The 25,963-nt window shown below is 41.7% G+C and overlaps 4 protein-coding genes across 7 annotated transcripts; 2 read left to right on the top strand and 2 right to left on the bottom strand.

The window, feature by feature from the left end:
* Positions 1 to 444: 444 nt before the first annotated feature.
* On the top strand, positions 445 to 4,647 carry LOC111025284 (calcium-dependent protein kinase SK5). The gene is made up of 7 exons (XM_022303121.2): positions 445 to 1,333; positions 2,788 to 2,931; positions 3,050 to 3,202; positions 3,312 to 3,427; positions 3,671 to 3,838; positions 3,920 to 4,144; positions 4,383 to 4,647. The coding sequence occupies exons 1-7, from the start codon at positions 775 to 777 to the stop codon at positions 4,533 to 4,535; spliced, it is 1,518 nt and encodes a 505-aa protein (XP_022158813.1). The 5' UTR covers positions 445 to 774; the 3' UTR covers positions 4,536 to 4,647.
* A 64-nt stretch (positions 4,648 to 4,711) lies between these two features.
* Positions 4,712 to 6,410, bottom strand: LOC148207256 (uncharacterized). Of its 2 annotated transcripts, none has more exons than XM_088118467.1 (3): positions 6,163 to 6,410; positions 5,880 to 6,023; positions 4,712 to 5,057 (listed from the first exon to the last, which is right to left on the bottom strand). In XM_088118467.1, the coding sequence occupies exons 1-3, from the start codon at positions 6,340 to 6,342 to the stop codon at positions 4,920 to 4,922; spliced, it is 462 nt and encodes a 153-aa protein (XP_087974593.1). In that variant the 5' UTR covers positions 6,343 to 6,410; the 3' UTR covers positions 4,712 to 4,919. The 2 variants fall into 2 exon arrangements, with proteins under 2 accessions (XP_087974593.1, XP_087974592.1); XM_088118466.1 differs by having other exon boundaries at positions 4,712 to 5,063; positions 6,163 to 6,405.
* A 1,597-nt stretch (positions 6,411 to 8,007) lies between these two features.
* LOC148207255 (uncharacterized) lies at positions 8,008 to 12,087 on the top strand. Of its 2 annotated transcripts, XM_088118469.1 has the most exons (3): positions 8,008 to 10,456; positions 10,532 to 11,312; positions 11,393 to 12,087. In XM_088118469.1, exons 2-3 carry the CDS (start codon positions 10,788 to 10,790, stop codon positions 12,077 to 12,079), a joined length of 1,212 nt encoding a protein of 403 aa, XP_087974595.1. In that variant the 5' UTR covers positions 8,008 to 10,456; positions 10,532 to 10,787; the 3' UTR covers positions 12,080 to 12,087. The 2 variants fall into 2 exon arrangements, with proteins under 2 accessions (XP_087974595.1, XP_087974594.1); XM_088118468.1 differs by having other exon boundaries at positions 8,008 to 11,312.
* A 9,586-nt stretch (positions 12,088 to 21,673) lies between these two features.
* Positions 21,674 to 25,408, bottom strand: LOC111024933 (protein SUPPRESSOR OF GENE SILENCING 3). Of its 2 annotated transcripts, none has more exons than XM_022302756.2 (6): positions 25,251 to 25,408; positions 23,574 to 24,587; positions 23,136 to 23,430; positions 22,746 to 22,990; positions 22,222 to 22,379; positions 21,674 to 22,127 (listed from the first exon to the last, which is right to left on the bottom strand). In XM_022302756.2, exons 2-6 carry the CDS (start codon positions 24,573 to 24,575, stop codon positions 21,899 to 21,901), a joined length of 1,929 nt encoding a protein of 642 aa, XP_022158448.1. In that variant the 5' UTR covers positions 24,576 to 24,587; positions 25,251 to 25,408; the 3' UTR covers positions 21,674 to 21,898. The 2 variants fall into 2 exon arrangements, with proteins under 2 accessions (XP_022158448.1, XP_022158449.1); XM_022302757.2 differs by having other exon boundaries at positions 25,243 to 25,405.
* Between the last annotated feature and the right edge of the window lie 555 nt (positions 25,409 to 25,963).

The following is a 25,963-nucleotide window of genomic DNA, read 5'->3' as shown; positions in this document are numbered from 1 at the left end:
TTTTAGCCACTTAATAACAAAATATATATTGTTTTATTACAACATACCATTTTGGATATAGATTCACACCCTATACTTTAAAGAAATGTCTTACTTGCAAACATTTCTATAATTTTTATTATTATTATTATTTTAGGAAAAAAGGGACATGGGCAGCTCAGCTTGAGTCTATGACAAATTCCCTTTGAGTTAAAAAAATCCAATCCAATCCAAGTTGAATTATATATAGTGAGTGAGAGGAGGAGCCTGCTTGTTTTGACTTTTGACCATTCAAAACAGTGTCAATTTGTGTTTTTTTCCTTCTTTTTTCTGTAATATCATACATTGACTTGTTCAAAACCATAGTCTTGATTATTCACTGTAATGGCCATCAAAATTCTTGGGTTTGCCCAAAATTCAAAAGTTCTTATTATTTCACATGGATCTGAGCTGATCTCCAAAACCCATGTACTGTTTTTGTAGCCATTTGGGTTTGGCTAACTTTATCATCTTTCAATCAGCACTACAATCCAATCAATACCCACATGACAAAATTGCATTCACGGAGAGAAAAGAAGAGAAATAAAGCAAATGAACTTGCATTTGCATATGCATACACAGAATCTTAGGCCAAAGTTCTGTCCCTCTCTTTTGATCCATATTTAATTTCCACAAGTGGGGAAAGAAGGAAAATTAGAGAGAGAGTTTTGTTTTGCCCTGGTCCAGGAATCTGCTTTCTCTTTTTATTTTGATTTTGATTTTGGGTCCCTCCCCCTTCAAACGCGGCCGCCATTGATGAGTAAATCAAGCTCTGCAACTGCAGCTCCACCCCCATCGGCGAAACCCACATGGGTCCTCCCTTATCGGACCCAACCCCTCACCGATTTCTACACCCTCGGCAAGAAGCTGGGGCAGGGCCAATTTGGCACCACTTTTCTGTGCACAGAGAACCGAAGCGGCTACAAATTCGCCTGCAAGACCATCCCCAAGCGGAAGCTTGTGTGCAAAGAGGACTATGAGGATGTTTGGAGGGAGATTCAGATAATGCACCATCTGTCTGAGCACCCCAATATTGTGAGAATCAAGGGCACCTACGAGGACGCCATATCTGTGCACTTGGTGATGGAGCTGTGTGAAGGGGGGGAGCTTTTTGATAGGATCGTTCAGAAGGGGCATTACAGTGAGCGAGAGGCGGCCAAGCTTATTGGGGTTATTGTGAGTGTTTTGGAGTCTTGTCATTCGCTTGGAGTCATGCATAGGGACCTTAAACCTGAGAATTTTCTCTTCCAAAGTGTGGAGGAGGATGCTGCTCTTAAGGCCACTGATTTTGGCCTCTCTGTCTTCTACAAGCCAGGTTGTCCTTTTGGGGGGTTCCTTCCCCTTTCTTGTGCTGATTTCTTTCCCTTGCCTTACTCCATTTTGGCATTTTGATCAATTTGTTTCTCTGGCTTTTTGGATGTCTGTTGGTGTTTGAATCCATAGTATGAAATTTTGTTTGTGGTGGTGATGTTGATTTGAAAGTTTTTTTTTTCCTTTTAAGAATGATGAGTTGGAGCTTTGCTCCCCTGTACCCAGGGGATATCCACATCCGTCCGAAGGCATAGAACCAAGAGATATCAAGGGTTTTTGGTATTAACCTCACTAGAGATTCGAACTTGAAACTTCTAAGTCGGATCATGAAAGTTTGAAACACTTAAAGGGTCAAGATAAATTAAATCGGCATGCTAAGTGGTTAACGTATATTGAAATGTTCCCTTATCTGATTAAGTATAAAAAGGGTAAGGAGAATGTAGTAGCCGATGCTCTATCTTGGAGGTATGCGCTAATTTCTACTTTAGACACAAAACTCCTTGGATTTGAGCACCTTAAACCATTGTATGTTAATGACCCTTTCTTTAGGCCAGTATGATCAAGAGACCAAGCCCTTGCTGACTGGGTTGGCCCTTGGGCTCATGTTCCCTTACCTTACTCCATTTTGATCAATCTGTTTCTCTGCCTTTCTGAATCCATGGTATTGAAATTTTGTTTGTGGTGATCATGTGGATGTTTGAAGAATCCAATGTTTGGGTCAAATTTTTGTTTGTGCCCATTTTGATGTGTTGATTTGGAAGTTTTGAGACCTGGTTTTGGCATTTTGGGGTTTTGGAAACTGATTCTTTTGATGACTGTATTGAATCTTGTATATGGGATTTGGGTGTTGTGGTTGATCTGTTGTGGACTGGCCCTCTTTTCATCTTTTTGTCTACAAAAAATCAGTGGACATTGCCAAGACACAGAGGTCTCTTCTTCCTGCTTCTAAGTTGTCTTGTTTTGTTATGCACAGGTTTGCTGTTTTGCTTCTGAAATCTTCTGTTTAGAATTTGATTTTGTTTGTTCCTGAAAGGCTGCTAGATTTGTGTCAAAATAAAGAAGAATTACATTATCTCATTGAGATTCTGTTATCGTTCGGAATTACACCGGATTGGTCTTTGGCATTGAATAAGCAGAGGCTGCATACAAACAAATAGGATTAACCCTGAAAAGTTAAAGGACTAAAGTAAATCGATTGGTAGTCGTTATAATAATGTGGACTATCATTTGGCATTACGCTGGATTGGTCTCTAACGTTGGATCTCGATTGGTTATCATTTCTTCGCGATCAATTGAATGAATGGAAATTTTCGCGGTTCCTATCCATGGGACGACCAATAGAGTCACTAAAGTAACAATCAAGACTCCTTATTGAATCAAGTTCACAGTTGGTTATCGTCTCCTTTACATTCTTTAGAACTTCTTGTGATCTTCTAACATTACTTAAAATGTTTATAGGGGAAACTTTTTCTGACGTTGTCGGTAGTCCATACTACGTTGCACCAGATGTGCTACGCAAGCATTATGGACCCGAAGCCGATGTTTGGAGTGCAGGAGTTATCTTATATATCCTACTAAGTGGGGTGCCTCCATTTTGGGCAGGTAGCTACTAGAACTCCATAGGTTTATGAATAAATGACATTTCCAGGAAAGCTTCCGAAAATTATCACTTTCAATAGAGTTTCATTACCGATGATCTTCTCCATCCTTTGTACTACAGAAACTGAAATAGGGATCTTCCGACAGATATTACAAGGACGACTAGATTTTGAATCAGAGCCGTGGCCTGGCATCTCAGGGAGTGCAAAGGATCTTATACGAAAAATGCTTGACCGGAATCCGAAGAGAAGGCTAACTGCTCATGAAGTCCTCTGTAAGTTTCTGTTCCTAGCACTGAGCAATATGACTGACTAATCAGGCTGATATGCTGTATATTGTTATTGTTCTAAGGCTTACATGATTCCAATTCCTCTCTGTATCAGGTCATCCATGGATTGTAGACGACAAAGTTGCCCCGGACAAACCTCTCGACTCGGCGGTATTGTCGCGCCTGAAGCAGTTCTCTGCCATGAATAAACTGAAAAAAATGGCTCTAAGAGTAAGTTTCTCTTGAAATTATTGTTAGTCCCAATTGTTAAGGTAGAAGACTACTGAAGGAATATTTGAAAAGCATACTATGCGATGTACCGTTGTGTTTCTCTTGTCAAATGTACTGGATTTTAAAGCAATTAGTTACAGCCTCGTCAAGAATGTTAATATCTTGGTAATGGCTGTTAATATCTGCAACTGCAAGCGAAAAGATTGCCTGTTATGGTTTCTGAAATCTAACGACTGATTGTAGGTAATTGCTGAAAGGCTTTCTGAAGAAGAAATTGGGGGTTTGAAAGAGTTGTTCAAGATGATAGACACAGATAACAGCGGGACGATAACTTTTGACGAACTAAAGGAAGGATTAAAACGTGTAGGCTCCGAACTTATGGAGTCCGAGATCAAGGATCTAATGGATGCAGTAAGAATTGAGCTTTCTTCTATTTATATATGTTTACTTTAGTTCTTCCGTGTTGTCGTTCAAGCTGGTGATGTTTGGCAGGCAGACATCGACAACAGTGGAACTATCGACTATGGTGAATTCCTCGCTGCTACAATTCATTTGAACAAGTTGGAGCGAGAAGAGAATTTGTTATCGGCCTTCTCATATTTTGATAAAGATGGTAGTGGTTTCATAACTATCGACGAGCTTCAACTAGCCTGCAAAGAGTTTGGCTTGAGTGATCTGCATCTAGACGACATGATCAGTGAAATCGACGAAGACAACGTAAGTTTTTCGTACACCTTACTCATTTTTCTTCGGCATACCTGCATTTGACCATATGTTTCAACTTCCAATCAACAAGTTAAGATCGATGATTCCCCAAATTTCGATGCATTTGCATTATTTGGTTGTTGAAGTTTGTCGTTCTTGCTTTCCCTCCCCTGTTATCTGTCCTAATTCATTAACTCTCTTTTTCTCTGCACTGATGAAACTTCTTTGATTCTGTTCGGGTATTCTGCAGGATGGGCGTATAGATTATAGCGAATTCGCAGCGATGATGAGAAAAGGCAACGGAGGAGTTGGAAGGAGGACGATGAGAGGGCCAATGAGTTTAGGCGATGCTCTCGGCCTATCGACAAGTGCTAATAACCAATCTATTGATAATCCTACCTGAGATGCTTAAACATTTTACTTGTCTGTAACTTGGAATTTTCCAACAAGAGCTGTGATCTTATTTATGGTTCCATAAACTTATCAACAAAAGAAAAACTATCCCTTGCTGGAAATTCTCCTTTGAGCAACAGAAATTCAAATGGAAGATATCAGATCATAACAGCTAATGCAACAGAGTGTAAAAGATAATTGTCATTATATTTCTTAGTTGAAGCTACAAAATGTAATATATCGAAAAATAGTCAGGAGTAGAGCTACGTTTATTCAGTGCTATATCACAATTCATTCATTTTCAGACATGATTCACGAAACGTGGCATGGGACATCTGTCGGAGGCAAGAATCTAACATCCGAGCGAGAGGTCGAAAGAAGTTGTTCGTAACTACTACAACTTGCTGGAGATGGCAAGGTACTTGGTGTGGCGACCCTGAGCAACAATTTTACCATTGCTTTTCTTCCTCAATTCAACATTGACCACTGCAATGGTCTTTCCCATTCGCAAAACCTTGCTCTCGATCTCGATCTGCTCCTGAAATGAAAGACAGAAAGTAGCATACAAACTAAATCACTATATTTTTCTTCTGTATATAAAGAAACTATAGCTTTAATTAGAACAGCACAGGGAAAACAAAAAATTATAGTCCGATTAAGAATCCAAGAATTAGAAGTCCTATAATAATGGTCTCTTATTCTTTCATGGATTAGCTATATGTTGCTGATTAAGAATCCAAGAACATGATTCTTTATAATCTATGGAATTCTTTAGCTGTTTATCATCTTGAACTTCAGACAACTCTGATAATAGCACTACTGCGAGCATGTTCTCTTTCACATGGAGTGTCTTGATTCAGTGAATTATTCGACCCACTCTTAAGAAAGCTTACAATGACAAAGTTGATACTTTAACATAATATCCAAATGTCCAAATATTTTCTATTCATTCAACAGAACCAAACTAACATAGTCCAAGTCTTATTTTAACTGAATCCACACATACGTTCCGCGTAAATTTCTCATGAACAGCCAAATCCAATCTTCATCATACCCAAATAACTCACATTTCTTCGATTATTTGCCAACAAATCATGAAAACCCAGATGTTTCCCCCCTTCCAGTGACAGTGAGTGGAAAGGGGATTTTTACACTATTTAAATTACTAGAAAAAATTTATGTGCCGTTGATTATATCATAGGGCAGGCATCTTATCTTATCTATTGACAATTACTGGACCAGTACTTTCAATTTTCTTGTCCGATATTAGGTTAAACAAAATTCGGGACTCGAATCCGATCAATATGCAGGAAAATTGAAAGCCAGAAGAAGAAGAAGGGGAAATGGAACACACATCGAGATAAGCGGCATCCATGTACGAAACATTAATTTCGACGGAGACTCCGGTGGTGGAAACGCCGAAAGTCTTTATCGCTGCGGAACCAATACAATCCACAAGCGCCGCCGTGGCTCCCCCGTGCAAGGAATTATTCTCGTTCTTGAACCACAGAAACCTCAATTAAAAAACAGGAATAGCGAATCGAACGGGTTGCAGAAAATCTCATCAGCAAGTGGTTGATCCACGATCGCGGAAACGAAAAGGAAGTAGAAATTAGAGAGAAGGAAGAAGAGCATACGAGCAATCGAGCGGGTACTTTGAGAGAGCAAACGACGCGACCAGGCTCGATGAGATCAACGCGGAGACCAGTCATGACGAACTGTTCGTAGAATCGGAGGGGAAGGTCATCAATGGCGGACGCAAGGTTCCGATCATCGCCATCGTCGTGCTTCTCCAGGTACCTCTTCGTCTTCTCCATTATCTCTGTAATTAGGTTCTCTCAATCTTCCAATGTTTATTATAAAGAAATGGCCAATTCTACACGTGTATAATACTCTCCACTTAAATATACTAGTTTATTTTCATGCCCGTAAAATTATTTTCGTCCCCGTACTCTCAATTTTGGTTTATTTCAATCTCGGTAGGTTAGAATATTCATTTTAGTTGTTGTATTTTCAAATTTAATTTATTTTAGTACTTGTAATTTTAGTATTTATATTTTTTAAAGTGACTATTTTCATCCCTTGATTTTAATTTTAAACTCATCACAATTTCTTTCATTTCCATTTTTATCTCATTTATTTCAATTATAATTTTAACATAACACTTCATTCACTAAATTTCTTAAAACGTAGTCATAAGTTTGTATTAAAGGAACTATATTTTATATAAAATTAGTATTATAATTTTGTAAATAGGGACCTAATTGGTCATTTTCAAAAGTATAGAAACTAGAACGGATGTAGCTAAATAAACAAAAGTTGAAATTACAAAAACCAAAATGAATTTTTTGAAATTACTGGACCAAAGTGAACCAAAGCTAAAAATATGTAGACCAAAATAGTATTTTAAATTTATTTTTTAAACTTAACTTTGGTAAAATACATTTTTTGTCTTTTAAGTTTGGACTTGGTTTCTATTTGTCCCTGAGTTTTAAAAAACCATCAATTTTGATCCTTGAGATTTAGACTTAGTTTCTATTTTATCTTTTAATTTTAAAAAGTGACATGTTTGGTCTTTGAAGTTTAAATCTATGTTTTAATTGGTCCATGAGGTTTGAGTTTGGTTTCTAATTGGTCTCTAAGTTGAGTTGATTGTTAGTTGACCTAATGAAATGGTGACGTAGCAATTAACCTAGACAACAAGAATCTCTCAAATGACTCAATAAGAACGTCAATAAATCTGGTTTGGCTACCGAAAAACTTGTTGATTCTCATTGTAAATTAGAACCTAATCAATTTGAATGTTAAACTATAGATGAACGAAGAGAAAGAGTCGTATTGCTGTTTGACTAGTGGAATAAATGAACGAGAAGATAAGGGAGGGAGGAAAAGGAGGGAAAATATCAATTAGGGAAAAGAGAATAATAAAATGATAAAATTTATCGACTCGTTTAAAAAAAAAAAAACATAAAAACATGTCAACTAACGATCAACATATGTTAGCTACTATATAATCATTTTGTTGGGGTCAATTCAACTTAAAAGACTAACTGAAAATCATATCTAAACTTGAATGATCAATTAAAAACTAAATTCAAACTTCAATGACTAAACGTATCACTTTTAAATTTTAAGAACCAAATTGAAACTAAATTTAAATCTCAGACATAAAAAAAAAAAAAAAAGAGATGGTTTTTAAACTCAAGATTAAACACATTCCAAGTTCAAACCTCACGACTAGAATTTCCATGATTTATTTAAAATAATATTTACATAACAAAGAAGAAAATTAAATGTTATGAATCAGCTTTCCATCAAACTTCATTAAAGATGTGTTCTTTTTTTTTTTAGTTATAGCTTAGACAATTAGACAAGTGTTGGTCTTAAAATTATTTAGTTATTTTAGTTGATTATTTTATTTATTTATTTATTATCAAAATAAATTAGAATTAATATACTTATTGTCACTTAGGTTCCTTTTGTTGGTTGGTCATCTATAATCTTATCATTTAAGTCGTAAGGAGATTAATTTGGAATGGAATTTTGTGTCTTTTGAGCCGTTTATTTGAAACCAGCCAAGAACACTTGAAATCCTTTACAATACTTGTTCTAGGTTGCAAGCTTGGAACATTCAAGTTGGGTTTAATGTTCATGGAAATATAGATAAAATGTCGATGTCGATGGATATTTCTATAAAAGTTAGAAAAATTAAAAAATCGTAAAAAATATTTAAATTAACAAATAAACATTTTCCTAATTCTAAATTAGTTAAAAATAATTAATATTAATATTATGTATATATCAGTGAAATTGTGTTGATATTTTTCATATTTTGTCAATTTTCTTGTACTACGATGGAAATATCGATTTATCCCTTATGTCGATGTCGAACCCATGAAAACATGGATATGTCGATGGAGATGTCTAACATGTCGATGGATATTGAGCTAGATATATGGAAAGAGTTACTAATTCCAATTCGCTAAAATTTTCATATCATTAAAATTTCTATAAATAGATAGACAATAAATATAACTCAAGTTTATTAGTGAAATAAGTGCGGAGGAAAGCTCTTTTTCAAAAAAAAAAAAAGTGCGGAGGAAAGCTCTATTTTGTAGTGGTGAGTGGAAAAGCTTTAAAATTTTTAAAATTCAAACTCAATTAAAATTCCATAATTAATTCTAATTAAAGATAATATGACAAAACTATTCGTATTCAATATTTTTAAATTAGGTAAATTTATCAATTTAACGGTGTATTTAAATTTTCATTTATTCCGAGTTAATTAATAAAATCCTTATTCAAAATTTAGTCTAATTTTTAGTATCTATATCAATTGTTTTAAAGAATTTATTGTCATAATTTTACTAATTTGAATACATATTACATTTATTTGAATATTTAATTATAAGTATTGTTTATGCAAGGATATGCCAACAGTGTATTTCAGATTGCAACTCGAACTCGGCCTCCGGACCAATCTGAATACTTGGGCGGACCTGCACAAAAAGATGAGCACTCCGACGATCAAGTCAGTATAGGTCGGATTCCCAGTTTAGTTCGAGGTCAAAAAATCATCCTACCTGATCGTGGAGTGAGGTCCTCTACTTATGGGTGGTAGTCCCGCTAATCTCGCGACGGTTACACCCGGTAATCTCAGGACCGTCGGTTACACCCGGTAATCTTGGGACCGACGGTTACACCCGATATTCACGCCGCTGACAGTAGCTCACATCGGCCCCTACCGAGCTTCCCGGTAGGTCGGACCTCGGCCAGGTTCACCTCGGCCCTCATACTTAGCATCTGTCAACGCTAGTGGTGGTGATCTCGGCGGTCCGAGCTGGGCATGACTCATGAGTCATCTTGGAGCACCAATAGGGGTCTTCCACGTGTCCAGGGTATTCTCTTCCCCAAACATTGGCCCCCTCTCTGTCTGGTATGATCTCGACCTGGCAGAGAAGTTCATTCGACTTACTTTGGACACGTGGCGACTTCCTATTCGTGGGAAAATATAATCGTTGCAGTGGATTTATCGTCTGAATATTCAAATATTCCGACGCTTCGGATCTTCGGGAGGATCCCAGCCGCTCGTTGATTATACATGTACGGTGGGGAAATTTTTCCGACGAGCTATAAATACCCCCAATCCTTCAGGTCATACCTTACGTTTCCTGAATTCTTGGAGTTCGATCTGAAGGCAGCCCGAACCCTTGGTAGGTCGGTCTCTTCCCTCACTTTCTCGTTCAAACGTAGTTGCCATGTCGTCCTCTTTTAACAGCGACTTAGGGTCCGATGAGGATTTAGCTCGTAGGTTAGAGTCCAAGCTCGAGGAGATAGAAAACTTTAGGTTCTCCGATGACGGGGAGGATAGTGATGCCTCCACCTCGGGTCAGGGTTTGGAATACCCTTCTAGGATACCTGAGCACTACCTTGGATCCCTTTGTAGGGGGTTCGCTATCCCTGAGAACATCCTCCTTAGGATTCCGAAGGAGGGGGAGAGAGCCGACAATCCTCCAGAGGGATGGGTCACTCTCTACTTCAAAATGTTTGAGTACGGCCTCAGACTTCCCCTTCACCCTTTTGTCCAAGAATTTCTCTTCCGAACTGGGTTGGCTCCGGCTCAAGTGGCCCCCAATGGGTGGGGTGTCATCTTCGCTTTGGCCATCCTTTTTTGGCTACGAGCTCGGGATAATGAAGAGGCCGAGCTGTTGGACGTAGACTAGCTCCTCGCGTGCTTCGAAGCCAAAAGGATAGCTAACAAGCCTGGTCGGTTCTATATGTGCGCAAGGAAAGGCACAGGCGGTATAGTTAAGGGGCCGACCTCCATCAAGGGATGGGTGAGGAAGTGGTTCTACGCTTCTGGGGAATGGCTTGCAAAGGACGAGTCAGGTCGTTCCTTCTTTGACGTTCCCACTAGGTTTGGGAACCTAGGTACGGAGTAGTTCTTACTTTTTGTGATTTTCTTTCCTGTCATTCAGGTCTAACTCGGACTTTGTCTTTGTGCAGTATCAATCCGACCAGTCCCCGAGCTCACGCAAGCCTCCTTCGACACGTTGAAATATTACAAGGAGCATTTTCCGAGGGGTAGGAAGGTCGGAACCTTGGTGATCGACAAGCTGCTGCTTGAGTCCGGGCTGCTAGATTACAACCCTGCAGTTCGTCCCATTGAATCCTCAAGGCCGAACTCCGAACTTGGTATGCCGAGCTTGCTCCCCCCTTTTTCCTCTAACTTTATGTTGACTCATGTTTTTGTTTTGCAACCATGGTTTGCGGATTTGCAAGCAACGTGAAGCGCAAGTCCAAGGGCCGAGCCCAAGCTCTTGAGGCCGCCCAGAGTTTGAAACCTGCCACTCCTGTTGTGGTAGGGCCAGCCTCGGAAGATCCAGCCCCAGTGATCGAGCTGGAGTCTTCTGGGGGTCCTTCGAGGGAGAAGCGCCCCAGGGATCAGACCGAGGCGGTGGACGTCTCGCCCTTGGGCGAGGAGGTGAGGGAGGAAGTCTCTCTGAAGCGAAGGAGGAAGAAGAAGAAGACCACTTCCCCCTTGGAGGTCGGAGCTCGTGGCGCCCTGCCTACGAGCTTCGCAGATCGGGTGGACGATCCTGAGGCCAGGATGGGCGGAACGTCCGACGTGACAACACGGTTCAGAGTCGAGCCGTCAAGTTCTGGGGTGAGGGACCAGGTGTCTCGCATCTCGGCTGCAAGTTTGGACCGCTGCCTCAGAAGAGCGTCCAAATTTGTAAGTGACCCGGGGTCCGTCCTGCAGAGGACCATCGACTACGCCGCTGAGGTAAAATTTGTGTCTTCATTTTTGCTCAATTTACCTAACAGGTAGCTCGGTCTAACTTTCTTCTTTGTACCTTTTCTCAGGCGTTTGTTGCTTCCATTCAATCGGCTCTGGCCGTGAAGGCCGAGCTGGATGGGAGGGAAGCTCTGGCAGCGAGGGAGAAAGAGGAGTTCTCTGCTGCCTTGGAGGCTGCCTCTTCCACCATGAAGGATGAGCTGCTGAAAGCTCACTCTGAGGTGGAAATTTTGAAGGCTGAGGTGGAGGCCAAGGCCGAGCTGCTGAAGAAAGAAGATGACAGACGCAAGGCCCAGCTTCGAGCTGCCCATGCTATCACCAAGGGCTTGGAGAAGGAGAAGTTCCAACTCCTCAAGGAGAAGGACGACATGCTCCAGGCGCTTGAAGCGAAGGAGGAGGAGCTGAAGCATGCGACTGCCGAGCTGGAGACGGTGAAGGAGCGTCTCAGCAATGGAGCCCTATTGGAGGAATCGTTTAGGCAACATCCTGACTTCGATGGATTTGCCAAAGACTTCTCTGACGCGGGCTTCAAGTTTCTCATGAAGGGCATTGCTTCCGACATGTCTGACCTCCAGATCGATCTCGGTGGTCTGAAGAAGAGGTATGCTGAGCAGTGGGCGTCTGGGCCTAGCGGCACCCCTGGCCCTCAAGCGTTGGTGGATAACTACGTCAGAGATCTGGACTCTGACTACTCCGACCTCGAAGAGGATCAGGTCGGCACCGCTCAAGAGGGCGCTCCTCAAGCAGGCTCTTAGGCGATCACCTTTCATGAGACCTTTCTCTGTCTTTCTTCTCTTCTTTTGTAAGTGTTAGGGAAGAGCTGCAAGGTCTATAAGCCTTGGCTCTGCTTTTCATTCAATAAAGAGGCTTCTCGTTTGTTTTTACTTTGTTGCTTTCCTTTCTTTGCTTTTTCTTTAAGTTAAAGCCAATGTCACCTAGCATCTCGTACTTTTGAGGTCGCGCCTTCAAAAATACTTTAAATTTTGAATTCGAATCTCTGTCTAGTATTCAATGTATTGCACCAACTTTGAATTTTTTAATATCGTACCCTTAACTTAAAAAACGTTAAAAGGCTAAAATCCTAAGTCCGTAGCTGTTCTTCATATCGCACCTCGTACCCTCAAGTTCGGAGGCTTGATCATTTTGAACTTTTCACATCGTCCCTTTACCTTGAAGGTTTGAATTTTAAGTTCGTCAGTGGTTTTGGCATCGCACCTCGTACCCTTAGGTTTTGGAGGATTGGATTTTAACCGACTGCTGGAATGTGATCGTGTGGGAGTCCGTGGCCCCCATTTAATTTCTGGTCGAACTCGGAATCATGAAATTAAATCATCACATTTACTCCGATCATAATTCTTTTGAAACAGTTTTTACAGATCCATTGAAAACCATTTTGGCATTTCAAGGATAATAACGCTTCAGGTGCTCCGCGTTCCACGGGTGCGCGAGGACGTCTCCTTTCAGATCGGCCAATATGTACGTCCCAGGTCGGACTATTCCCTTGACCTCAAACGGCCCCTCCCAGGTCGGGTCAAGGGCACCCACATGGGTTTAGACCCTCCTTAAGACCAGATGTCCGACTTGGAAGGTCCGAGGTCGAACGCGGGCGTTGTAGTGTCTGGCCATTCTGCCCTGATATTCCGCCAGGCGTAGCTGGGCCATTGCTCTTCTTTCTTCCAACAGGTCGAGGTTGAGGAGCAGCTCTTCCTCATTTGCTGTAGGCTCATAATGTTCTACTCTGTCAGATGGCATGCCGATCTCAAACGGGATTACAGCTTCGGAGCCGAAGGCCAGGGAGAACGGGGTCTCACCCGTCGATTCTCTTTGGGTGGTCCGGCACGACCATAGAACCTCTGGTAGCTCCTCGGCCCACCTGCCTTTCTTGGAGTCCAGTCTAAGTTTGATGTCTCGCTTGATGATCTTGTTGACCGCCTCCACCTGCCCATTTGCTTGCGGATGTGCGGGGGACGAGCTAAGGTGACTTATGCCAAGCTTGCTGCAAAAGTCTTTGAACTTGGCGTTGTCAAACTGCTTCCCATTGTCTGTCACAATGGCCTGCGGTATACCAAAGCGACATATGATATTTGTCCATACAAAGGACGTGACTCTGGATTTCGTTATGTGGGAGAGCGCATCGGCCTCAGCCCACTTTGTGAAGTAATCCACAGCCACTACAGCGAACTTTGTCTGGCCTTTGCCCAGAGGGAAAGGACCAATAATATCTACCCCCCACTACGCGAATGGCCATGGGGCCGTGATGGGGGTAAGCAGCTCGGGAGGTTGGTGGATTACGTTTCAGTAGCGTTGGCAATTGTCGCAAGTTCTAACGAACTTCTTGGCGTCCTGGCTGAGGGTCGGCCAATAGTATCCTTGTCGGATCACTTTGGCTGACAGCGACCGGGCGCCTGAGTGATTGCCGCACACTCCTTCGTGGATTTCTCTGAGGACGTATAGGCTCTCTTCAGGGGTTAGGCATCTCAATAGAGGCAGGGAAAAGCCGCGTCGGTACAATGCTCCACCTCGGACCACGAACCGAGCTGCTTTCCTTGCCAACTTCCTGCACTCCTTGGGGTCTTGTGGTGAATTGCCCCTAATGAAGTCCACAATCGGGTCCATCCATGAGGGCTCTGGAGCGTCGATCTCCATCAGATCTGGCTCCGAGATCGAGGGATTATCTAAGATCGCGACGGGGACCGACCTGGCCAGGTCGGTCTCGTACACTGATGCTAACTTGGCCAAGGCGTCGACATTAGAATTTTCTGCTCGGGGAACCCGGCTTACCTCGTAAGTTCGAAATTGGGCGAGATACGATCTGACTTTGCCCAAATACTTCTCCATTCGGGGTTCCCTGGCTTGGTACTCTTCCGTGATCTGGCTCACAACCAGCTGGGAGTCGCTGAAGATCTTAACACAAGAGGCCCCCAATGCTCTGGCGATTCGTAGACCGGCAATAAATGCTCTATACTCAGCCTCGTTATTAGAAGTCCGGAAGCCGAACCTCAAGGCATACTCAAATCGCTCGTCTCCTGGTCCGAGCAAGAGGACCCCGGCCCCGCACCCCTTCTCATTGGAGGATCCGTGGACATAGATTGTCCACGGTAGGTCGTACTCGCCAGGCTCGGAAGGTGGTGTGAGCTCGACTATGAAGTCTGCCGCTGCTTGTCCTTTCAACGCAGTTCTGGGTTCGAACTGGATGTCGTACTCACTTAGCTCCATTGCCCACTTCATCAGGCGTCAAGAAGCTTCTGGCTTATGGAAGATGTTTTTTAGGGGCAAGTTAGTGAGCACCACCACAGTATGGGCTTGGAAGTATGGTCTAAGCCGTCGGGCCGAGGTGATTAAAGCGAGAGCCAACTTTTCCATTTGAGGGTATATGGTCTCGGCTTCGGTCATAGCCTTGCTTGTGTAGTAGACCGGGTCTTGTCGCGCTTCCTCTTGCCTGATTAGGGCCGAGCTGACGGCACTGTCAGACACTGCCAAGTACAATTGGAGCTTGTCCCCTGGCAGGGGCTTGGCGAGCAAAGGTGCCGAACAGATGTAGCTCTTCAATTGCTGAAATGCTTGTTCGCACTCTGTTGTCCATTCAAATGGCCCTTTCTTTCGTAGGACTTTGAAGAAAGGAAGGCACTTTTCTGTCGATCTTGAAACAAACCAGTTCAGGGCCGCAATCCTGCCATTGAGGCACTGAAGCTGCTTCAGCGTCTTAGGTGCCTCCATCTCGAGCACGGCTGTAATCTTTTCGAGGTTGGCCTCGATCCCCCGGTTGTTCACCATGAAGCCAAAGAATTTTCTCGAAGAGACTCCAAAGGCACATTTAGCTGGGTTGAGCTTCATTTGATATGTCCTCAGAACTTCAAAGGCTTCGGTCATATCGGAGAGATGCGACTTAGACTGCTTGCTCTTGACAAGCATGTCGTCCACATACACTTCCATATTCCGGCCGATCTTCTTGGCGAACATTTTGTTCACCATTCTCTGGTAGGTCGCTCCTACGTTCTTTAAACCGAAGGGCATGACCTTGTAACAGTACAGACCTTGGTCCGTTATGAATGCGGTATGATCTTGATCCGGGACATGCATCTTGATTTGGTTGTACCCAGAGTAGGCATCCATGAAAGTGAGCAGTTCGTGCCCGACTGTGGCGTCCACGAGCTGATCAATCCTCGGCAGTGGAAAGCAATCTTTCGGGCATGCCTTATTTAAGTTCGTAAAGTCTACGCACATTCTCCACTTTCCGTTAGATTTTTTAACTAATACAACATTGGAGAGCCACTCGGGATACGAAATTTCTCTTATGTATTTAGCTTTCAAAAGTTTGCTAACTTCCTCAACAATTACATCACTACTTTCCTTGTTTATAGGTCTTCTTTTTTGTTTTACAGGTCGGAATGATGGATCTATGCTGAGGCGATGCGTCATAATTTGCGGGTCAATGCCAGGCATGTCTTCATGGGACCACGCAAAGACGTCCGAGTTGGATCTGAGGAAGTGGATTAGCTCCTCTCTGTCGGTGGCCCCCAGCTTGGTTCCTATGCTTACGTGCTTCTAGGGACTAAGCAGAGGAACAAGCTCGAGCTCCTTAGCAGGTGCGGCAAACTCTCTCCTCGGTAGGTCGGCCTTGAACTCGAGCGTCCCATCCCTACTGGCGAGAGTTTCAAGGGCGCAGACCAATGAGCCTTTGAGTGCGGAGGCATAGCACTCCCTTGAAGCGGTCTGTTCTCCTCGGACCGTGCCCACGCCATTGGGGGTGGAATACTTCAAAACTTGATGAAGTGTCGAGGAAAGGGCCCGAAATGAATGGATGATGGGTCTCCCAAAGATGGCGTTATAGGCCGATCTACGTCAATTACCACGAACTCGGCCATTTAGGTGACCTGAGTTTGGTCCTGCCCAAGCGTGACCGGCAAGTCGATGCAACCCTCTGGGATGACCGATTCTCCAGAGAACCCAACCAGCGGTGTCGGGCTTTTCTTCAATTGCGACCTCGTCCATCCTAGGGCGAGGTAGGTTGGTAAGGATAGGATGTTAGTAGATGCGCCTCCGTCTACCAGCACCCTCCTGACCACCACATGATCAATCAAGGGAGCGATCACAAGTGCATCATTGTGGGGCAGGTGGACCTCCTCCAAGTCGGCACCGTCGAAGGTGATTGGGCAGGTCGGCCTCTGCTCCCTGATGATGCACACCTCGTGCCTGGCTGCACGAGCTAACTCCTTTCTTTTATGTCCGGACTGACCCCCGCTTGGCCCTCCGAAAATGGTATTGATGACCGCAGGTCGGTGAGTGCGTCGGGGCGGCGTCCTCGAACGCTTCCGCTCTTTCTTTTTCTCTGTCGAGCTGGTCCTGGGCTTTCCCACAAATTTCTTGAAGTAGTCATCTTGAATTAGATCCTCAATTTGGCGTTTCAACTCCCAGCAGTCCGACGTGTTATGGTCGTGCTCCCGATGGAAGCGGCAATACTTGTCCTTGCTGCGCCTCTCTGGGGCTCCCCGAAGCTTCTCAGGACGCTTGAGTAGTTTTTCCATTCCAGACTCCTCGATGTTCGTTAGGATCTCGAGAATTTGAATCGTGGTCGGGGTGAAGCGTTCGTAAGGTCGGCTCCTGGTAGATCCGTTCTCCGCCCTTCGACACTCAGCTCGGCCGCTGGAAAGGGATCCCTTGTCCTTGGACTTGGGATCTGCCTTTTCTATATCTTTTCCACTTCTGCACCGGCCGATCTTTCGTTCTAGTCGGCCGGTTTTGGTTCGGAGGAGCTCCTGTCCATCGATGACTTTCTTCGCCTTCTGAAGCACCTCGGCGAAGGTGGCCGGGGCCTCCTCTCCAAGTTTCACCGTGAGGGCTTCGTCGGCTAGACCGGTGAGAAAATAGCACATGGCCGAGTCATCGGAGCAGTGTGCGACCTTCAATTGCTCCTCCTGGAATCTGGTGACATATTCTCGCAGCGTCTCACCCTCCTTCTGTCTGATGGTGGCGAGATGGGTCGCTGTCTTTTTGTCATAATGCCGATAAGAGAACTGGGCGAGGAACTCCCTTCTCAGCTGAGAGTAGGTCGAGATCGTCCTGGCTGGCAGTCTCCGATACCACAATTGCGCGCTGCCAATAAGCGCGATCTGAAAGGCGCGGCATTTAATTGCGTCTGATGCCGCTTGGAAATCTATGAGGCCTTCGAAGACCTCAACATAATCCTTGGGGTCCTTCGACCCATCATAAGGCTTCACGGTAGGAGCTTTGAACTTCGGAGGGATCGGTGCTTCCAAAACGTCCGAGGTGAAGGGCGATTCTCCCAAGTCGCCATCATTCAGTGGACCTTCTTTCTGCTCACATTTGGCCTTTAAGGCCTCCACCTGAGCGTCGAGCTGGCCCCTCAGCTGGTCGAACTCCTCCCTTGTAATCACTCCTGCAGGAGTTGCTGGGTTGCGAGAGGATTCAGCCTGCTGGTTGGAGCTCCTGTGTGAGCGGGATGGTGACTGTCCTTTTCGGAGAGATGAGCCTCTCTTTCTGTTGAGGTGTTCACGGAGGTCTCCTCTCTGGCGAGTGTGTCCCTCGCTCTCGTTCTCTTCGGGATGTTCCTCCTCGACTGGGCCGAGGTGGGAACCCCTTTGCTCGCATATGCCAACGCGCGTCACTCGGTTCTCAGATCGGGACCCCGCGCCTGCAACTATTATCATTTCGTTATACATTTCCTCCATGGACCGCATTTTCGTGCGCATTGCCTCCATTTCTCTCTGGAGTGCGTCCAAGTTCTCACTTGTCGGGGCCGGGGCTGGACCCCGGGCACCCTTCTTAGAGGTTCCACCTCGGCCACGGGTGGCCTTGGATGTTCTTGGGGGTGCGCAGGTGGTAGAAAAGGCGCGGTGATTCGTGCCGACCTGCGGAGGGGTTCTGTTGCTAGGCCGTCGTGACCTTGGCCCTCTACCACTGCTGCTCCGACCTCCCTCTGGTGGGCATCGCTGGCAGCTAGGGTCCTTCGATCTGCCGTATTGGTCGAGTTTGCGGGTTGAACCATTTTCGCTTGCGTGTTGATTTAAAAGAATTGGGATGACTTAGATTGTCGTTCCCACAGACGGCGCCAAATGTTTATGCAAGGATATGCACAACAGTGTATTTCAGATTGCAACTCGAACTCGGCCTCCGGACCGATCTGAATACTTGGGCGGACCTGCACAAAAAGGTGAGCACTCCGACGATCAAGTCAGTATAGGTCGGATTCCCAGTTTAGTTCGAGGTCAGAAAATCATCCTACCTGATCGTGGAGTGAGGTCCTCTACTTATGAGTGGTAGTCCCGCTAATCTCGCGACGGTTACACCCGGTAATCTCGGGACCGTCGGTTACACCCGGTAATCTCGGGACCGACGGTTACACCCGATAATCACGCCGCTGACAGTAGCTCACATCGGCCCCTACCGAGCTTCCCGGTAGGTCGGACCTCGGCCAGGTTCACCTCGGCCCTCATACTTAGCATCTGTCAACGCTAGTGGTGGTGATCTCGGCGGTCCGAGCTGGGCATGACTCATGAGTCATCTTGGAGCACCAATAGGGGTCCTCCACGTGTCCAGGATATTCTCTTCCCCAAACAAGTATAATGCATTACTCTTTACTTCTACTTTATTATATTAAGTTTAATGAGAATAAATTTGAGAGAAATATATTCTGAATTTAAATTAAATATTTTATTAATTAGTCATTGAAAATATTTTAACTTAGCTTTAAAGATTTTTTTAATTTTAAATAAAATTGTTCTATACCAATTAAAGATTCTTTTTTAGCTCATTTTTTATTTAATACTCATTAATCAAAAAGTCAGAATCATAAATAGTCATTTAAAATGTTAAAATTTGAAAAATAAATCTTTACTTTAGTAAATTAATTTAAAATTTATTATATTTGGTTATACAATATCTAAAGACTTGAAATCTCAATCTCATAGTTGGAGGCATATGCCAATTACCACTAAGCTTGCTTTAGCTCATCCCTTCAAGCTTGAAAAATCATCTTGTCCTCCAAGAAATTTCATGAATATGAAAATCCAAATTCATTCACATATTTAGTGCATTATGTATATTTCAAATCCATGAATTTGCATTTAAAAGGGTTCATGAATGGATTTGAAGGGGTGGTGACTGAATTTGGACTAATTAGGTGCAAAGTTATGTTTTTTCATTTGTCTTTTCAATTACTATAAACATGAATGTACGTTTGCTTTTCAAACACAACATTTGAATGAAATTTTAGATTGAATTTAATCTCTCTCAAGCTTTAAGCTTTCTTTGTATTCTCGTTTGCTTTTCAAACACAACATTTGAATGAAATTTTAGATTGAATTTAATCTCTCTCAAGCTTTAAGCTTTCTTTGTATTCTTGTGTTGGAATGCATATTTTAGAACTTTCAATCTAGTTTAATCAATTAGGTTGTAGGCAGTTCAAAATCTTGAATATAAGAACAAATTCTCCTTTATTCTTGATCTTTGATCATATTTTTCCAAGTAAAATCTGTTTAACGTTCTTGAAGTTGGTTCGTCAATTAATTATTGGGTTATTCTAGGGTTCACCTTGAGAATAAGGGAGTTATCAAGCATAATTGAAGTATTGCTCAATGACAAATATATGGAGCCTTGTGGCATCACCTACCATAAAGTCTTGCGTTCGAGTCCTACACTGAAGACTATGTTGCTTAGCCCAGATAACGAATTGGGATATACTAACGTAAGCTACACCACATCGAGTCTAGGAAATTAAAAAAATAATAAAAAGTATCATTTACTTTAATGAGAGTGAAAATTTGAGAGTATACATTTTTTTTATTTGATAAGTCGGTCAATACTAAAGATCATATTAAGTATTCATTAAAATTTTTAGTAAACAAAATATAAATGATGAAAATTTAACTTTGAGTGAATAAAAAATTAAATGCACAATAAAGAAGTTAATAAATGTATGAAATCAACCTTTTACTTCCTTTACAACTATAAGAAAAACAAAAACAGTTTTAGCTTATTTTATTAAGATTGTAACTAGATTTATTTTAGAATTTATTTTATTATTCAATACGTCGTGCGAATTTTTCTTTTTTGTTGCTATATTTGTAAATTTATAATGATGTTGGTATATTTACAATTAATTTGACTTATTTGTCATATATGACACCGTCAAAAAATAAAGGTTATCAAGTTATAATAATTTGAAAAAGAATGATAGAGATACATACAAACAATATTAATCCAAGTGTTGAAAATTATATTTATTGATAAAGAGATATGATCTTAACCATGCTTTTATTATCTCAGTATCCCTCTCATTAATAGCCAGTGACTTATCTATACTAATAGAATATAATTAAAACATTAATCAACCTAATCCCAAATCACAATTTAAAAAACGAAAACAAGTCAAATAACAAGTATAGTCTAAATTATTTCTTACTGCAAATTCAAATTTATTTATTTTATTTATAACTTTACACTTTATTTAAAAAAAAAACAGAAACTGAAGTAAGCAAAATATGTTTTTTTTTTACATAAATATAGAAATTAAACAGACGACAATAAAATTTCAAAACTTTATTCAAAACTTTTTAAATTGTTGAAAAAAGGTGTTGAAAAGTTGTTTAAAAACTCTCGCCTTATTTCAAAAAATGAGCTCCTTTATGAGTCAAGAAAAATAAATGCAAAATAGATAATCTATTAAATAAATTACATGAATTATTCATTTGTTATAAATTATACCAACTACAAGTTCTTTATTTTTCTTTTTTGAGTAATTGTAGTAATAAAAATGGAGTTATATTCCAAGTTCAAAAAGATAATGGCTTAAATTAAAAGAATGGAAATTCAATCGTAACAAGCAACCCATCTTTAAGCAAGTTTCTTCTGAAAATAGTTAACTATTACCTAACAACAATTAATTCAGAAAGCATTAAAAGAAAAACAAACCAGCAAATTTATATTTTAATCTCTTTATTTTGTTTTCAAATAAATTATTCTACCAAATAAGATTTTCTACTGAAAAGATGTTTTTAAATGGAAAAATAAAAATAGAAAACCATTTTTAAACCTACCCTATTGAGATATGTTACCTAAAATAATCAACTCAATTATAAATCAAGATAGCCTATATGACACATCCATAAATAGCAAAACTTGAGTGCTCGATGACAAGTTTAAAGATGACAAGTTTAAGTGGGAAGAGTATCTCGACCCTACTTCGAAGAGAGTGGATTGAGACTCCCCAACAAGCAACCAAACATCAAGCAGATCAACACAGTATGCCACTGTCGAGCAAGTAGCTCGACGTGGTCAGGCAAAGCAAGTAGCTCGATACGGTTATATACCACAGTTGTAGAGTCATCATATAATCAGAAACCGCAACGATAACAGCACAAAAGAAGGGAGGATAAAACAAGGTTCAATTGTTTTTGTATACTTTGAGCTAGCATTGTATGAGATAAGCATAAGAAAAGTGAGGAGAGAGGAATGGAACAACTCACCCCAGTAGACGCTGTTAATAGTTGCAGAGTACTATCACCCTATAAACCAGTATCTTCACTTTTCACCGTAGCCTTGACCCGACCCAACCCTCAACTTGACTGCTCTTTTGCATCTTTTGAACCATGAGGCGAATACTTCTCCATCAGCCGAGTTAATTCTGCATTGAACTCTTTCTCGAGCTCAACTTCTTCCTCCCAGTGTCGTCGTTTCATTTCTGCTATCTTCTCTTCATGGTTTTTTATTAGCTCTTCCCTCTCTGCTACAAAATCTTCCATCTCTTCATCTTGAAACTTAATGAACTTAGCAACGTCCTCCGCCCTAAGCCAGAAATTAAAAAGCATCAAGTAAAACTACGAAGTTTCTCGCAGCATAGTGTTCTCGAAATCCAATATATCACAACACAAGAACGTACCTGCTTCTGTATTCATCAGCATTCGATTGCCTTACATTTGTTTGCTTTACCTCCTCGCGTTTCTCTTGCTGCAGCCTTTCGAAATTATCTTCTTTTTCATCTCTCGTGGCGTGCAAGAGTTTGATTTGTTCTTTAAAAAATTGCTCTTGCAATTCCATCTTCATAAGCAGGACAAAAAAAACTCTCATTAGTCACAAAGAACAGACATATATTACCTTTTCTTGATACGAGAACATGCAGATTACTCAAGAATCTTATCATCAATAGTTCTTGAAAACACGCACATAAGGGACAACATTCACAGGGGTTTCAAGAATAAATATGTATGCAGTGATCATGTGTCAGTGAAACATATAAGAATACTGATTGCAGTCAAGAGAGAGTGATTTAGAAGTGACATCAAGTTTATATATGACGATCAAAACTACCGCATATAATACATACCATGTTCAAGATTCAAGAACATATAGACCTCTTACTGAAACCTATTTTAATCTCTAAGACTCCCAGTTGAAAAGGCATACCTCTTCTTTGTTTTCTTCATGTTGCATGAGGGTTCTCTGTCTCACAATCCTATTTTCCTCTTTTGTTTTGCGGAGCTTTGCACTGACTATATCAAGAGATTCTTGGTAGGTCTTTGCCTTGTTTCTTTCTTTTACGACCTTGTTCTTCAACCAGATAAGCTGCTGGTTGTCCTCGCTCATTTGCTTCATCTGGTTTACCACCATCTCTTGGTATGATTTCATCTCAAACTTCATCTTAGATTTGCCTATTGAATAATTTTAAAGATCACAGTTGAAATAGAACTTCATAACGTAATTGCAATAGCACATTCCATGAAAATAAAAAGACTCGAAGACTTAAAATGATCTATAAAGACAGTAACAGACAGTAACAAAGATGAGAGATGAAACCTTGCATATGTTGGTTAAAAAAGTCAAGGTCTTCTTTTGTCGCCATAAAACCATAAAGTTGGCGTTTCCCGCCTGGATAGAACAAAACCCTCCTACGATCCCAAGCATTTCTATCTGTTCCTTGCTCAATGAAATGCTTGTGCAGACGATCAGCCTCAAAATAACCCCTTGCTGAGGTCTCAAAGATTAAAACACTCATCCCACGATGCCCCTGGGGACCATATGAGTGTCGAGCCTTTGTAGCAGGATATGAACTGAAGTACTCAAGAAGTTCCTGGTTTCCCATGCCGGTCCACTGCAATCATCACGACAGGGAAAGTGGGAAAAGAATGACAACCAGCTCGGGTAACAAGTATAATAGCATATAAGATAACAACTGCATTGGAAACTTAATTCACTAATCTGTCCTTTCTTCAAGCATCTGATAAGAAAACATACCTTGTCATTATCATCCTGCTCAAGCTTTGTATTCATAACAATAACCATAGGAGGCCAAACTATCTCGTGGTCTTTCTCCTCATCTTTCAAACCTTTCCATTTACCAAATTGTTCCCCTGCAGGAACAATAGATGCTCCCTTCCGCTGCAATTCCTCGTCCAGAAGTTCTGCTAGCTCTCTATGCAGCTTCACCCTTTTAGATCCTTTTGTTTTGGCATGTGTCACCAAGGGTTGCAGGCCACGGTACCAGTCAATGGCACCAGGGCCTCCTTGGCATGCTGGACAATGCCACTGCCTGGCAGGTTCATTAATTTCCTCAACCGTCAAACTATCCAAAATCTCAAAGAACTTCTTAAACCATCTAGTCTTCTTTCGAGTTTCAAAGCTCTTTTGACTCGCATCGGAATCAAACTCGTCACTTAACACATCATCATCACTATCCTCAAGATCATCAGAATCATCATCATTATCGTCAATATTGTCATTATCGTCATTCTCATCACTCAGATATGAGTTTGAGTTATGTTCATCTTGATGTTGGGCATCTTCCAAAACCTTATTTTGACTGGCACCCGCCCTAGATGGCCAATTCCAGCCATTCTCCAGGGGAGGGCGAATAACAGGCGGTGAAGTCCTATAACTACTCTCTGAAGCCCTGGGTTGGATCCCTCTTCCAGCCATCGTCCTAGCGGATTGAGCTTGCCAACTCTTACCAGACGCCTTTCCTCGTCCACCACCACCATTGCGTGTGCCAGACGTCTGAGCCACCTCTGTTGATTTGGGACTAGAATTCGGGGCACCCCATTGTTTAGATGCATTCGGGCCAGCTCTCCTGGACTTTTTAGCATAAACTTCCCAATCACCATCTGCCTGTCCAGGATCCAGGCTAACATCGGCTACACCCCGACTCAAATGATCTACTGTAGTGGTAGAAATCCCAGAAACATTGCTCTTATTGGTGCCTGGATTTAAAGGCTTCCCACGCCCTCTGGTTGAACTCATTTTTTATGCAACCTGTACAATATTGTACAAATGAAACTCAATCAGACAAATTTTTCTATAAGCAGTGACAGCAAAAGACGCATACGAAACCACACGATCCTTGGCTGAAGTCCCAAAATAACTTTTCCAGCCATTAACAAGATGAAGCAGATATTAAACCAGGCGCACAAAAAGAAAAATAATAATGAACAATAAATATTAGAAACCTAAAACACGTTCGAGGTCAAGGATCAAGAGCTAACACATTCAAGTAATAATAAATGACGCCGAAAAATGCATTTCGGATTCCTGAGTTAACGGCGAACAAGAAAATATAATCTGTCAACAGAGTCCAGAAGCAAGGGCAAAAAAGAAAAAAGACAATAAAAGATGATTCCGAGAATCGAAAGCCATGCAGCCCGCGGAACGGGAATAGATTCTCAGAATAACATAAAATCCACACAGGCTTCCATTACATATGAGATTTCGCTTTCTTTCGCCTCAGGTTTTCAAACACTCAAACAAAACTTGATCGAAACATACAAGGTTGTAAAGAAATCCATTAAAACGATGAAATGCCCAAGAAATCACAGATGCTTCCATGCTAAGGGAACCAAGAAACCAAAACACTGGGAGAAAAAAGACACTCCGTGATTGCACGATAGAGAGTGGATACAGAGAGAGTTACAGTAGTACTTGAGCGATTGTCGCCGGAAACGGAATCCAATGTCGGAAAAAGTGAAGCCGGCGAAGGAAGACGGCAGGCTATCGCGGTGTGAGACGCCGGAAATGAAGCAAATAGACAAGCGAAAAGAAAAGACTGAGAGTGACCGGCGAGAATAAACGGAGGACCAGCAAGACCTTTTAACCTCGTCTCATTTGTACGGACGCGGACTCCAAATAATTCTTGAATACAATTCAATTCCTAAATGGTTTGTTTGGTGTGATATTTTTTAGGTTTAAATATTACTTTATTCTTTAAGACTTCCTTTAATTTAGCCTCTTTTCTTTTAAAATACCAACGCTTTATCGACATGAGCCTAAAAGTAATTAGTGCATGTTCCTGACGGGGAGGTTATGAGTTCGAATTCCCCAACTCTCACTTGTTCTACTACAAAAACATTATCATTTTGGTTTTATAAAATTTTATACATCGTGTAATCTTTCAATCTAAATTTATAGCTACATTTCAATCAAATTAGTGAGTGAAGCGCGGTGCTAAAATTTTGGTTGAAATATATTGATCAAAATGAAAATAGAAATCACCAAAATATTCACTTTTTTTAAATATAGGAACTAAGATATACATTTTGAAACTAAAGAGACGAAAATTAGCAAATGATGAAAGAATATATAGACAAAAATAAATGGCTATTTAATCTTAAAGGTCTTGACTATTGGATGGGAAC

This window comes from Momordica charantia, unplaced genomic scaffold, assembly GCF_013281855.1.
Source record: "Momordica charantia cultivar OHB3-1 unplaced genomic scaffold, Mcharantia_2.0 BLBB01000163.1, whole genome shotgun sequence".
NCBI classification, from domain to species: domain Eukaryota; kingdom Viridiplantae; phylum Streptophyta; class Magnoliopsida; order Cucurbitales; family Cucurbitaceae; genus Momordica; species Momordica charantia.
The sequence above is the reverse complement of the archived record's forward strand: the minus strand, read 5'-3'. Positions and strand labels throughout refer to the sequence as shown.

Excerpts from the sequence above, each read along its gene's own strand:
- LOC111025284 (XM_022303121.2), top strand. The coding sequence starts at position 775 with ATGAGTAAATCAAGCTCTGCAACTGCAGCTCCACCCCCATCGGCGAAA. Across the intron at positions 3,428-3,670 it reads TGAAAAAAATGGCTCTAAGA|GTAATTGCTGAAAGGCTTTC; the intron begins GTAAGTTTCTCT and ends GACTGATTGTAG. Across the intron at positions 4,145-4,382 it reads GTGAAATCGACGAAGACAAC|GATGGGCGTATAGATTATAG; the intron begins GTAAGTTTTTCG and ends GGTATTCTGCAG.
- LOC148207256 (XM_088118466.1), bottom strand. The coding sequence starts at position 6,342 with ATGGAGAAGACGAAGAGGTACCTGGAGAAGCACGACGATGGCGATGAT. Across the intron at positions 6,024-6,162 it reads AAGTACCCGCTCGATTGCTC|AACGAGAATAATTCCTTGCA; the intron begins GTATGCTCTTCT and ends CTGTGGTTCAAG. Across the intron at positions 5,064-5,879 it reads TGGATGCCGCTTATCTCGAT|GAGCAGATCGAGATCGAGAG; the intron begins GTGTGTTCCATT and ends CTTTCATTTCAG.
- LOC148207255 (XM_088118469.1), top strand. The coding sequence starts at position 10,788 with ATGGTTTGCGGATTTGCAAGCAACGTGAAGCGCAAGTCCAAGGGCCGA. Across the intron at positions 11,313-11,392 it reads CCATCGACTACGCCGCTGAG|GCGTTTGTTGCTTCCATTCA; the intron begins GTAAAATTTGTG and ends ACCTTTTCTCAG.
- LOC111024933 (XM_022302756.2), bottom strand. The coding sequence starts at position 24,575 with ATGAGTTCAACCAGAGGGCGTGGGAAGCCTTTAAATCCAGGCACCAAT. Across the intron at positions 22,991-23,135 it reads TTTTAACCAACATATGCAAG|GCAAATCTAAGATGAAGTTT; the intron begins GTTTCATCTCTC and ends ATTATTCAATAG. Across the intron at positions 22,128-22,221 it reads GCTGATGAATACAGAAGCAG|GGCGGAGGACGTTGCTAAGT; the intron begins GTACGTTCTTGT and ends TTTCTGGCTTAG.